Source organism: Mesoplodon mirus (genome assembly GCF_964341445.2).
Source record: "Mesoplodon mirus genome assembly, chromosome: 3".
Lineage (NCBI taxonomy): Eukaryota > Metazoa > Chordata > Mammalia > Artiodactyla > Ziphiidae > Mesoplodon > Mesoplodon mirus.
In genome coordinates this window covers 16349498-16363529 of record NC_138978.1, presented here as the reverse complement: position 1 = coordinate 16363529, position 14032 = coordinate 16349498, and the positions used below count along the sequence as shown (strand labels likewise).

At 57.5% G+C, this 14032-nt stretch overlaps 1 protein-coding gene across 5 annotated transcripts in view; it reads right to left on the bottom strand.

Moving 5' to 3' along the window:
* ARHGEF10L (Rho guanine nucleotide exchange factor 10 like) overlaps positions 1 to 14032 on the bottom strand; it is a 145576-nt gene that overhangs the window by 55441 nt on the left and 76103 nt on the right. For all 5 annotated transcript variants that reach the window (XM_082613283.1, XM_082613286.1, XM_082613284.1 and 2 more), the window contains 7 exons: positions 13882 to 13998; positions 12489 to 12581; positions 11571 to 11744; positions 6798 to 6943; positions 4602 to 4783; positions 1610 to 1725; positions 958 to 1085 (listed from right to left, as the gene is read on the bottom strand). In XM_082613283.1, coding sequence (XP_082469409.1) covers positions 958 to 1085; positions 1610 to 1725; positions 4602 to 4783; positions 6798 to 6943; positions 11571 to 11744; positions 12489 to 12581; positions 13882 to 13998 — 956 coding nt within the window. The remainder of the gene's footprint in view (positions 1 to 957; positions 1086 to 1609; positions 1726 to 4601; positions 4784 to 6797; positions 6944 to 11570; positions 11745 to 12488; positions 12582 to 13881; positions 13999 to 14032) is intronic.

Below are 14032 nucleotides of genomic sequence, written 5' to 3'. Positions count from 1 at the left end.
CTCTGACTCGGGCCTGTTCCCAGCACCTGGCACAGGGCACTTGCTTGGTAAATGTCTCCTGAATGGACACATGAATGAATGAAAAAATGAATGAACGGCGGTATGTACAGGCTTGGGGTGGCCAGAGGTCCCTGTTGTCACCACACTGTCATCTCACCTTAGAGCAGCGGAAGCCCTTCATTGTTCTCCGGGGCCCATTTCCCCGCTGTGAGCCATCCCAGCCCCCGGGAGGTGGGCAGGAAGGTGAGGAAGGGGCGCAGAGAAGGGGAGAGAGCCGCTCAGCAGGGCACTGTGAGCCACTGTGCGAGGGCACCCAGAAGGTTCCAGGCTGCTGACCCTCAGACTCCATCCAGCCCTGGGCCTTGCATCCTGGTTCCCGGACCTGCCTCCGACCACAGCGGCCCAGTCTCCCCCTCCCAGCAGCCACTGTGCCTGTAACACTGTCCCCGCCCAACCGAGAGGTCAAAACCTGGGCTCTGAGCCCCTCACTGCGCCAGCCTAGGCTTCGGAGTCAGACTCCTCAGAACCCAGCTCTGCCACCTACTTCTGAGCCTCACCTTCCTCCTCTGTAGAGTGGGGATCATCAGACAGATCGCTTTCCCCACCTCTGCATCAATTCCACAAACATCAGCTGCGGAGCAACTGAGCATGAGCTCCCGTGGGAGCATTTGGGGGGAGGCTGGATCCATGAGAGGAGACCCGGGGCCTGGTCCCAGGGGACTGCACAGTCTACCAACCGATGGCAGTGTGTACCAGTAGCCTAACAGAGGACAGGCTCACCCCAGGTACAAATAGGTCATTTGTTCATTCATTCATTCATTTGACCACGAGCACCTGCTCTGTGTCAAATGCTTTGCCAGGCACGGCCCACGATGCGTGTATGCCCACGCCCACCCCCGCAGTGCTGGCAAGCAGGCTGGTCCTGACGCCCCTCTCCAAGGCCCCTCTTCCTCTCACTTGTCGGGTTTCCCGGGAAGCAGGAGCCTGAGGCGGCACTTGTTGGCCGAGTGGATCTCCTCCTCCTTCACCCGCATAAGCCTCTGCAGGGCCAGGCACCAGTCTTGAGCCACGGTCATGTTCAGGTTCTAGGGTCAAGGAGGCCAAGGAGGTCACCATACAGCCCTCTGGCTCCCCGAAAGCCACCCCACATCCCACAGCAGTTGGGGACCCAAGGGGAGAGGAACCAGGGGTCAGCGCGGGAGCTCGACCTGGGCGGCTCACTCGGCCACAAGCGGTGGGGGGATGCCGACTCCCCGGGCTCCAGGCCTTGGTTCAGACCTCCCCCCTCCACGGCACCCTTCCTTTGAGAGGGACACACCCTCCCAGCCAGCTTCCTCTCCAGCCTGGGACGAGGCTCGGGAAGGAGCTTCAGGACAGAACAGACACTGAACAGAGAACGAAAAAAAAAAAAAAATGCCCATAGCCAGGCCCTGCTCAACTCGAACCAGAGCTTCAACCCGAACCGGAGGCCGCCCACCAGACTTCCAGGTAGCGACAGGAGCTTCAGCCAGTACTGCTGCTAGTGGGAGCCCAGAGGCCAGGGCGCATCGGGGAACCGGGCGGGAGAGGAGCCCACCCACACCTTCCTGCCGAGGCCGGTGCTGGGTACCTGGTAGGTGCCGTGCAGCGTGCTGACAAGGAGCGTGATCTGCTCCACCACAGCCAGGTCCTTCTGCAGGTCCTGCAGCTCCTGGAAGAGGCGCGGGGGCCCGAGGTACACCTTATCTGGGCAGAGAGAGACCCTACTCAGCCTCAGGGGTGGGGAAGGCACCACCAAGGGCCCAAGCATGTACTCACTGCAAAAAAGAAGAGCTGTCGCCCTGGAGATACGGCACTAGAGATACAGAAGGAAATGTTACCAGGCTCTCGTCGACTAGCGGGGACAAATCCAATCACGGGTAAAGTCTAGCGCCTAGGATCTGGGCCACTCTCAGTCTATACAAAGGGTCACAGGAGACCAGAAGACTGAGAACCAACTGTGCCCGTGAGAGGCGAGGAGACTTCACAGGCCCAGGAGAGCGGTGGGCACTGCCAAAAAAGGAAAACCGCAGGTGCAAAGGCACTGTGGCATAAGGAAGCCCAGGAAGAGTAAGTTGTTCAAAGATGTACTAAGAACCTACTACATGGCAGGTTCTAGTCTACATGTTGGAGAGACAGTTGCAACTGAGACAGACAGGGTCCCTGTTCTTGTGGAGCTTATGACCTGGTCAGGGTCAGGGAGGAGTCAATTAACAACTGCAGATGGTGGGAGGTACTGCGGAGAAAGATATCGGGGTGATAGGACAGAGATGGGATGGGGGCTGAGGGTGCCCAGATCTCTGGTGATGATACAAATGCAGTGTCGGGGACATGGAGGGAGGGCAGCAAGAGACAGAGCAGGAGGGCCCAGCAGGACTGGATGGGGAGGTCCCTGAATGCCAGGCTAGGGAATTGGGGCTGTGTCCTCTACACCATGGTTACTCAAGCTGAGATCTTACAGAATCCCAGGGAGGGGCGGAGGCATTTAATTTGGATTTTCATCGAGATGATTATCTGAAGATCAGATGCACATCCTCAGTCACCTGGATACAATGACTTTAAAGCCACATCCCGCTGCTCGGTATCAGGGCTTCCGTGGACTTTGGTACTACGTGATGGTCACCAGGTAATGAACACAGAGCGAGGTGGGCGTGGGCGGTAAGAGATACGCTCACACCAAACGCAGGGCAAAGAAGGGCTCTGCAGCGCCCCAAATGGAGTGAGCTGGTGGGAAATGGAGATCACCGTGAGGCACTTTGGGGTACAGGTGCAGAGAACTCAAAAGAACCTGCCCCATAAGAGGACCACATCTATGTTGAGAGCAATTTGGTGCCAGCAAAACAACATCATCCATCACATTACATTAATGCTGTTCATTTGAATTTTATGATTTTGTAGCATCACTTTTATTCCATTTGTGATTCTGTTTTGGTTTTACGGTTGTTCAAGGGATACAGGCATATGGAGTTTATTATACCTAGTCTTATACTTGCACATATTTGAATAACAATATAATAAAAAATCATTCAAGGCCAACTGCGGTTCAACAAGGATTTCTTTTTTCCTCTTTGAAGGGGGTCAGGCAGCCTCGTACTCTACTTTGAGAAATGTGGCCACAGATAAAACAGTGGCTGAAGGAGCACTCCCAGAGCAAGAGCCCGAATGGAGGGGGGAGAGTGAAGTGGAGCCAGGGCTAAAGGCACCTCTGAGGGGGGCAGATGGGCCAGGAGCCCCTCCCAGGGGGCTTCTGTGAACAGAGAGCCAGGAACACAAGACAGCCTCCCATGCCTCCCAGGCCCGGGGAGGGGGACACAGCCACTGAAGTGGGTGCAGCTTTCTGAGGACGAGAGTGTGTGGTGAGTCCCTCCCTCAGAGCCACCTCCCAGGTCAGGGATGGACAGAGCTGGCCAGTGGGGAGGGGTGACAGCCAAGTGCCTTCCTGCTGGCCATGCAGTTACGTCCTTCGTTCATTCAACAAATGTCTATTAACACCCACCACACACCAGGCTCCGGAGGGCTACAGTCACACCAAGGGGAAAGACGAGATGGCAACCAGACCATCACCATAAAGGTGAAAACACACCCGGGCCTTGAGAGCACTGGACGGGGACCTGGCAAGTCCAAAGGAATCAGGAAGGGCTTCTCTAAGGAAGTGTCACCTGAGCTAAGATGAGTAGGGGCAGATAGACAAAAACAGGATGGCAGGAGAACACTCTGGAAAAGGGCAGAGGCCGGGAGAACGCCCTGGGGCAGGAGGGGGCTCAACCCCCCAGGAACGGAGAGGTCAGGGCAGCCAAGCCCAGGGAGTGAAGGGGCGGGGTGGGCTGAGGTGGGGCGGCAGGTGGGCCCCCAGGACGGGAGTGTGGGCCCGGGCGAGAACCTGGGACTTCACCCTGAGATCAGTGGGAAGCCACCGGCGGATTTCAGGTGGAGGGTGACACACAGCTCTGATGTGCATTTTGAAGAGTCGGCCTGGGGAGGGTAGAGGACAGGGTGGGACAGGACAGGAAAGGGCAAAGGGGAGGAAAGGGCAGCACCAGGAAGTTCCTGCCCCAGCACCACGGAGATGGAGAGGATGGGGCACACGGGGGAGCCTGCCACCCCGAGTTCTCATTGTCCTTGCTGTCCAAGAGTCTGAGGGGATAGCATAGGGGAAAGAGGATCCAGGCAGAGCCAGGCAGCCCTGAGCCTGGGCCCTGAGGGTTTCAGGGACAGGGTGAGTGTCACTGGGGCCCCTCACTGTATAGACGGGCGAACTGAGGTCCCACATGGAGGCAAGCAATGGCCAGGCAGGCACTGGAGGTCACCCTTTCTGATCCAAGGTCACTGCGTGTGCATGCATGCGTGTGCACATGTGTGCATGTGTGTGTGTGCATGCTCGCCAGAGTGGACAGGACTGGGGTGGGCAGGGGCTGTGAGGTGCGACTGCGTGCAGCATGCATTTGCACACTCAGGTAGGGATGTGGGTGTGTGTTTGTGTACAGTTATGTACAGCAGGAAAAGTCTCTGGGCCAAGTGCCCGTGGGCCTGGGGGGGCCAAGCCCGGGCAGGTGCTCCCAGGGCAATGTCGAGCAGGTACTCACTCTGGGCCTGGCCCGCAGCCGAGGCCTTCTTGGCGCCGGCGTGCTGGATGAGTACGTTGTCCTTGTCATAGGAGCTGCCCTCCTGGCCCACCTCCACCACCTGCACCTGGGGCAGCGCCGTGTTCCACTTCACCACATACTTGGGCCCCAGGGGCACCAGGCTGCTGATCTCCAGCTGGCCCCTGCCAGGAAGAGAGGACACGGCCCTGGAGAGCCCGCAGCACCCAGCCCCAGGGCCAGCCAGAGCCGCTCCTCAGCAGGTCAGCTCAGCCAGGCACCTCACAGCCCAAGCACAAGCCCTCAGGCCAAAACCAAGCCAGGCGGAGCAGGGAACGGAGGAGGGGGCGGAAGCATCAGGGCGTCCAGGCCCCAGCCCCAGATCCAGAACCACACGCCCACCCCAAGCCTTGGCGCCCCTACCTGTGGTTGGCAGGCCTGAGGAAAAAGACAAGAAGGGTTGTTATCGTTACGGAGTGGTTTCCGTAAAAACCACTGCAGCCGATGAGACCCCCCTGGGGGTTGGCCACTGGGCTGGGCCAGGTGTGGGCAGAGGGGACCACACAGAGGGTCTTCTCCCTGGACTGGGCACTGGCCTTCCATCACCTATTCCCACAGTGGCCCTGCTAGGAAGCCTGGGTTATTCCAGAAAAGGATACTGATGCTCAGACAGGTCACGTGACTCACCCCAAGTCACCCAAGATGACCCCCCCAAAAGTGGGCCACTAACACCCTCATCACACCTTCACGCCATGCGAGGCTCCAAGCAACAGGAGGGCAGAGAGGGTGTAGGTCAGATCCCTGGCACCTGCACAGAGCCCAGGATATAAACGGGACTTAAAAATTATAGTGCTTGAATGAGGGAGGGAGTGAATGAATGAATGAATGAATGAGTCAGCCATCAGCACCGCTGCACTGATCTGGGACAGAGGCTTCCTTGCCCCAGGCCCCTACCAGGGCCGGATCCCGTCCAGACCTGTGGACTGACACCAAGTAAGAGTTCAGTAAACATTTGATGGATTAACAGACCGAAGGATGAGTGGGTGGAGGCTGTGTGCGAGTCCCCACATAGCCCTGCTTGCTCCCCGCCTTCCAGGACACGTGATCCACAACCACGGATAATCCCCAAATCTGCTCCGTGGCCATGCACAAGAAGGCACAGCGACTCTGGGTGCAGAATCTAAATCAGGCTCCTCGGGTGCCCCCCGCCCCACATGTGCTCCAGCCAGGCGGTGGGACAGCCAGGCTGGGGTTAATGCCCAGCCACGGGTGACTGCTTTCCCTCGTGGGTCTGGGCTGTTGCTGCCATCCTGCTGTTTCTGTGGTTTTTGAAACCACTGCCAAGTATTGAGAACCGAGATTCTCCTCCACTCGAGTGGATACGAGTATGGCTGGAAAGGTCCCAGCTGGCCTTCATTTGGTAAAGGGTCACAATCCCTGATGCCCACAGGACCAAGCAGTGGATGCGAGTGACCCGGGCCAGGTGGGAGCCCCAGTAAAGAGTTCACGCAACCCAGCTGCAGGCCCGTGTGGCCCCAGGCAGTGTGGGCCCAGAACGCGAGATCTTCACGTTTCTAAGAGAAGCCAGATGTCTCAACCTTTGTGTGAATTCCCCGTAGGAGCCAAACATAAGATTTCCAGAGGCCTAGTGCAACCCACGGTCCATGAGTTTGCAAACTCTGGTCTAAAGAATCACCCTCTCCCCACTGCAGGGCGCCAACTCCAATCCCGACTCCAGGCAGCAGCCTGGCAGCCTGCCTGTGGGCATTGCTACAACCTCTGACCCAGAACCGGGAAACCAGGCTCCTGCAGGGAGTTGGGGGAAAGGCAAAGACTCTTGCTGAGAAGCACTCAGATCTGGCGGGAGGAAAATCTTAAAGCAGCAGGGATTTGGGATCTGGGCTGAGAACAGGGAAGAATCTCTTGAATGTCAAAGTGGTCAAAACTCAGCAGACTGTTCAGTTCCAATGGCAGAGTTCCAGAACAGTCCACCCTGTGCAACAGACAGCTGTTTGCCCTCAGTGACCTCTGCAGGTGCTTCCTAACTCTGGGGACCAGGGACAGAGCAGGCACAAAGGGATAGAAGAGGAAGTCAGGACGTTGGAGGCTTCCGATGAGCTCATGTAGGACCCCAGCTATGACGGACTGGGACACGAGAGGAGGGGTCCCCAGGGAGGGGCGACGGCCAGGCCTGCTTACTTGAAGTTGATGTTGGCGCAGACCAGCATGTCGCTGAGCAGGAAGACCCTGCGCTCCTTGGACTTGATCAGCTGCCCGCGGTCACCGTACACAGTCTCCGTCAGCGTCTCACACAGGAGCAGCTGACGCTGGCCTGAGGTCAAAAGCTGGGGGGAGGGGACAGAGGAAGGTCACCACCGACATGGTACACGGGCTGCTCCACAGACGTCACTGTGCCAGAGACCCAGGATTCTCCCTCCACACACAAAGGGGACCACAGCTGGGAGACGTGGAGGATGAGGCAGGGCCACGCCCTCCATCCCCGGGGAACAAGAGGCACCGACCACCCACCGGCCCCAGCAGCCAGCACCCCTGCTCAGGTGAGCCAGCCACTGCCAGCCTGTCCCTATGTCACTGCCAGCGGCACAGCTCCAGAGCCACAGACCCGTGCTCTGACCTTGGTTCCCGGAGCGCCCACTGTGAAGCCCTCTGGCAGGTGCCGTGTCACCTCTCCACACCTCAGCTTTCTCAGCTGTCAAGTGGGCGATACCTCTATTGCTCACATCACCAAGGCAACGTGTGACCGGACCTGGCTACATGATCCGCAGAGCCCAGCAGAGGAGGAAAACGCGGTGCTTGCTCAGAATTATTAAGAATTTCAGGGGCTTCCCTGGTGGCGCAGTGGTTGAGAGTCTGCCTGCCGATGCAGGGGACACAGGTTCGTGCCCCGGTCCGGGAGGATCCCACATGCCGCGGAGCGGCTGGGCCCACGAGCCATGGCCGCGGAGCCTGCGCGTCCAGAGCCTGTGCTCCGCAACGGGAGAGGCCACAACAGTGAGAGGCCCACGTACAGCAAAAAAAAAAAAAAGAATTTCAAGATGGCAATGGCAGAGCATGAAGCCAAACGTGGGGCCCTTCTGAGTGCCCGCCCTGCGTGACGGCACAGGCCACACACCCAAGGAGCCGGCCCTGCGATGGGACACCCCGCAGATGGCCACAGTCCCCACTGCTGCCACTGTTCGTGTGGCCTCAAGCAGGGAGACTCCTGGCCTGAAAGTAGGTCCCATTCCCCACCCTGACTTGTTGAACAGCCTCAGCTACTGGCCTCGTGGAAGGCCTCGTGTGGGGCTGGGAGAGATCTGCTGGTTGACAAGGCAGCCCTCTGACAAGGCTGAAGGCCTTCAAGCCTGCAGCATCCGAACAGCCGTTTGCCCATCTCGGGCTGGATTCCAAGAATGCTGCCAGCACCGGACCACCATCAGACCCAGAGACCCACTGGGAAAACATCTCTTCACTAACTAAGGATTTTGCTGAGGAGGAAAAGGAGTATTCAGCAAAATTCCTTCCTGAAGCCCATGATTCTGATAACAACAGCTAGCGCCTCTCCGCCCCATCCTCACAAGGGAAAGGGCGGATCATCCCAAAACCTCTCCTGGAGAGAACGCCCTTCTGTTCTGGGAAGAACAGTGTCTCTCCAGGCGACACGAAAGCCCGAGTGACACCACATGCCCCTAGATAGTCCACCTCTCATTTAATCGCCTCAAGAACGCTGAGGCCTCCCCATTCCTGGACAAGGGGACGGAGATTCCAGAAGTAAAGTGACTTGCTGAGACCCAATGCCGGTTGAGCGGCAGGGCAGGACACAGCCAGGCCACACACGCTGTTCCCAGCACCGGGCAGCCAGCCACACGCCCTCTGGCTCCTGACTGGGGGTTAGAGGAGTCAGAGGAAGCCCACTGCTCCCAACACACACAGAAAGTCTCAGGGTACCCCAGGGATACCCCCATGACTGCTAAGACTGGGCTCCCCCAGCCCACAGCCTCCACCAGCAAGCTGACTGCCAGCTCGTGTAAACACAGCTGGGACCCTGCAGACAGCAGGCCCCTCAGAAGACAGCCAAGTGTGCCGTGACCCTTTTCCTCAGGGGAGAGGAAAGTCCCCTGGCTTCCGACAACCATCCTCCTGCCACTTAAGCGGATTAAAAAAAAAGAAAGACAAAAGAAAACTCGGATATTGCACAAACAGCCCCCTGCAGTCATGTCCTGAGCAGGCACATTTTGAAACAGCCGACACGGTTCCACTTCGGGCACACCCAGTTTCATTTCCACTTCTCTCTGGGTGATGGGTGGCAAGAGGGAAATCACTGCACTGGCCTCAGAGCTGGCCGAGACTGCCCCAGGGGGGCCCTGGCAGGGGAAGGCGTGGTGTGCGGCCACCATCACTCTCTCCACGACACCATCCCACACTCATGCGACACACCCACTTGACAGGTGGGGAAACTGAGGCTTGGGGCTGTCAGTTCCTCGCCCAACACCCAACAGGTCCCCCTGACCTCCAGCCAGTGACCACTGCTCCTCACAGCCCGGGTCCCCCCCAGCAGACAGAGCAGAAGGGAACAGACAGCTCTTCCCAGAGCAAGTGCTAAGGAGAAGGGTTTCCTTCTCCCGAGTGATCTCACAGGTGTGTGAACCAAAGCGAGAGAAACCCTCTTGGTTACAGGAAAGGAGCTAAAGACAGAAGAAGATACTTCCCAAGTGCAAAGACCATCAAACACTAGCATGGTGGCCATGGCTGGGCTAAGGTCTTTTTAACCCGAGAGACATTTCAAAATAGAAGGCTTGGGACTTCCCTGGTGGTCCAGTGGCTAAGAATCCGCGCTCCCAACACAGGGGGACCAGGTTCGATCCCTGGCTGGGGAGCTGGATGCCGCATCTAAGCGTCTGCCTGCCGCAACTAAAGATCCCACGTGCCGCAACTAAGAGCCGGCACAGCCAAATAAATAAGTAATTTTTTTAAAAAAATAGAAGGCTCGTGTGGGACTGGCTGGGTAAGTCCTGCCTGGAGGCGGGGAGAGGGGATGACCCCCACCCTTCAGGCCCACCCTGAGCAATCCTGGATGGGGATACACCCCAGGGAGGGGGCTCCATCCCCTGCCTCATCTTTTCTTCCCAGCTCTATACTCCTGGAACAGGCAAAGCAAACCCAGGTGCCTGCAGGGCCAGAAGTAACCTCAGTGAGAAGAACTGGATGTGGACTGAGGGGGCAAGGGCAGCCGCTACTCAGGTGACTGGTGCCACATAGGAAGGTGGGCCAGAGTGCCAGCTCTTCCGACCCTTAAGAAGATACATGAGTCTAAATGTTGTGGGACATTTCTCCATTTCTTAATGTTAGCAATTAATTCCATTTTCCTAAAAATACTGTATGGGCCTAAATACACATGTGCAGCCTGAATTTGGCCTGAGGTGGGACAGTCTTAAGATGCAGGACCCTGAAGCTTAGAATTGCAAGGGACCCTGCAAGTTAACTTGTCCGGGCCTTGTTTTGCAAGCCTGTGGTGAAAATTAAACATGACAACGCAGGTTAGAGAGTATCATATACTGTAAAGGGCGGGGCCACATGGTGCTCCTGGTAACACTCCCCAAACATTAGAAAGTTCCACCCCGTCTGGCTGAAATCTCATCGGCCTTAGTCACTGGCCTTAGTTCTGCTTTTGGGGCCACAGAGCGAGGAGGCTCCCAGTTTTCCCCCAGAATACCTGAACACCTCCCTGTGACCCCACAGGATGTCCCTTCCCCAAAGAACAACGCTTGCCCTCGCCAAGTACCCTGGGGTGGGGGTCACCTCACCCCGAACCATCGGGGCCAAACGCCACACTCTGGTGGGTGAAAGAAGGCGGGGCCCAGGACCTCCCAGATGTGGGTGCAGCTGCAAGCGGCTCATGTCACAAGCCATTAGGGAAACAGAGGACTAAAGTTCACCAACAGGGACCTCCCTGGTGGCGCAGTGGTTAAGAATCCGCCTGCCAATGCAGGGGACACGGGTTTGAGCCCTGCTCTGGGAAGATCCCACATGCCGCGGAGCAACTAAGCCCATGCGCCACAACTACTGAGCCTGAGCTCTAGAGCCCACGAGCCACAACTACTGAACCCGCGTGCCACAACTACTGAAGCCCACGCACCTAGAGCCCGTGCTCCACAACAAGAGAAGCCACCGCAATGAGAAGCCCACGCACCGCAATGAAGAGTAGCCCCCATTCGCCACAACTAGAGAAAGCCCGTGCACGGCGACGAAGATCCAACGCAGCCAAATAAATAAATAAAATTTTAAAAATAAAAAAATAAAGTTCACCAACAGGTGACTCTGGGAGGTGACTAATTTTTTTGTACCAATTTTGTGTTTTAAAAACAGAGTTCCCTAATAGACTCATTTGAAATTTTTTCAGGATTTTTTTTTTTTGCTAGAATGTTCCTAAATTGCAATTCCAAAACATGGCATGGATTTTTCTTTCTGCTTCTTAAAAAACAACACTAATAATGACAACTGCCACCTTGTATTAAGGGCTCTGGGTCTGCCAGTTTTCCAGCTCTCTCATTTGCCTCACAGAAGCCCTGAGGGTGAGGCGCCATCGAGCTCTTCTCATTACAGAGGAAGCAACTGAGGTTCAGAGAGGTTGGGTGATTCCCCTGAGGCCACACAGTAAGCACCAGCGGCAAAATCTGGATTCAAACCCAGACTCTGACTCCACGGCCCACTAGTTTAAGCACAATACTAGGCTATCATTTCTGGCATCTTTACTGGCAATTACACTGCTGAATAAAATCAGCCTTTATCCTAAAATCACATGAGTATAACGAATGTGGAGGTCTAGTCAAGATTAAACCTTAAGGTAAGGTCTGCGGGCTCAGAGAGAAGCAAGGAGTCGCCTCCCTCGGAGAACACTGCCACCTGGTGGGTGCCACAAGGCAGGAGGCAGAGTGACAGGCGACGCCAGCTGCAGGGCAGGTACGCACGCACCTTGTTGAGGCTGCTGCGGTCACTGACGCTCTTGGTCAGCTGCTGGATCTCGGCCACCTGGTCGGCCAGCCGCTTCTGCTCGTTGAGCTTCTCGGCCAGCGTCTCCAGCTCCGTGAGCGCCAGCTGCAGCGAAAGCCTGTCCGGGTGGCCCCTGGGGGTGTTCTTCAGCATGTCCTGCCGGGGCCCAGAGGGAGCCACGACTGAGACCCCCACCCCAGCAGACCCTCCCCTGGCTGGGGTCACAGCCTCCGCCTCCACACTCGGGCCTGAGAAGGGCCCAGCTTGTAGCCAGGACAGGCGGGGCCTGACACAGAGCAAGGCCTCAAGAAGCAGCTAGTGAATGAAAAACTAAAATAAAATAGCTGTGTGGACCAATCCCTGATTCACTGATCAACTGTACACTGAGATGAGACCCATTCCTGCTGCTGGTTGCTCTGAGAACAGAGAGGAAATCCTGCTGGGGCCCTTGGGCTGGCAGCCAGCCTTCCCCCCAGGGGGACTCACCCCCTGACTGAGGACCCCCGGCAATCAGGGGGTTGCCTCAAGCTCTCGGGGCCCAGCGTGGAGGCTAACGCTCCCTCAGGAAGCCTGAAGTGCCGAGATCAGAGCATCCACGGGGCATCTCCTCACTGCCAGGGGCCCCACAGGCGCTCGGATTCCACGTGCCTTCCCACAACCTGGGCTAATGTCACCACCAGTCACCAGGTTCCCACCAGGGGAGGGGAAAGTAAGCTCGATGGGCTCCACCCTAGGAGTGGGAAAAGAGGGCCGGGGGGCCGAGGCCCTGCCCACCGTGCACAGATGCATGGGTTGTGGGTGACGGATGAGAAGCCAGGCCTCCTGCCCCAACCCCATGAGGCTCGCACCAGCCCATGCCCCACCCTGCAGGTTGGTGGCCGCCGGAATCCCCCGTGGTACCTGAAGCAGGAGGATGAACTGTGGGAACCTCTGGATGGGCTTCACCATCAGCCCATAGAGCGTGACGCGGTCGGGGCTACACACCTGCCGCCGCTGTTGGAGATGAGGGGGAATAATTCACTGAGCTTCCACAGCAAGGGCCCAGCACCTGGGGTACGGATTCGGCCCATCCCGGGCTCCCCTCCCCGGGCCCAGGACCCTGCTCAGCCTTAGGCCCAAGAGAAGAGCCCAGGAGGTCCCTGGTTCCACAGTCAGGGGTCCCTACCACCACAGGGCTCCCCTGTACAGCCCCTCACCCTGGAAAGCCTAGAGTATCACGTTAAAGTCTCTGGACTAAAAGCATAAGTAGGACATTTCAGCAACTTATCCAAGAAGTCAGGCTACTGAAAGTAGCCGAGACAACTATTTCCTCCACCTAAACTAAAGCGGACGGGCCCGGGCCGGGGTGAGGATCAGCCACGGGGACGGTTCTTACTGTCCTGTCTCTTGCTTCTATTTCCACCTCTCCATCCACACACCTGTCACCTTGACCCGGGCCCTCAGCCCCTGCGACCCAGGCTGCCGCCACAGCTTCCCCACCGGCCTCTGCCTCCATCCAAAACTTCAGTGGCTCCCCGCTGCCTGAAATACGACATCCTATCCCCTGGGCCAGGAGGTCCAGATCTGCCCAAACTGAACTCCACTGCTCTGGGCCTCTCTCCCGGGCACCCAGTGTTCCCAGGATCCAACCAGACTTGCCTCTGACCTTTGCCCCATCACCCTTGCACCTGGAACACCCTCTTCTCCATCTCCCCGTTTCAACCCCACTGACCCCCCCAGGACCCATGTCAGATGGCACCCCATTGAGAAAGCCCCCTGACCCTCTGGGATCCAGGCTGTAGGCTCCTCGGCTGAGGCCGGGGGCCCTAGCCCACCTGCGCCTTCTGCTGGGTGGCACGTCTCTGACTCACCTAAGTGTGCGCCTAGGAAATGGGGATTGGGGACCTGGTCCCACAGCTACTTGAGGCCTATAGTCCTTTAAACTCTATTCTCCCACGTGATCCCCAAAGCACCGCTTTAAGAAAAGGGATCATCCCGGCCACAACCTGAGCCACACCAAGCCCAGCCACCATCTGCAGATGTCACAGGCCTACCCTTCCACCTGTCAAAACTCCAGGATCCCAAGTGGCTTACAGAAACTTTAACTCTTTTTCACCCTCCCCTTGGGGGAGTGGGGAAAGGAGAGGCAAATTTTCTTCCCGTGGGACTGGCGATGGCCCAAAGGAAAGAAGAGAGGTGTCTGGGCCAAAGAAATGATGCTGCAGCGATCCCTCCCTCCTGAGAAACCTCCCTGTCCCCGCCCCCTACGGCCAGGGCTCCATTGAGAGGGGCCCCGGACCACCCTTGGGCCCACCTTGAGGAACTCGAGGAAGGCGGGCTTGGTGAGACAGGCCTTCTTGATGATGGACATGGCATTGGTAAAGTTGTTCACGTAGTCGCTGTACACGTCTAGCACCACGGACTTGGAGAACTGAAACAGGTGTGGGCGCGGCCCGGGAGGGTCA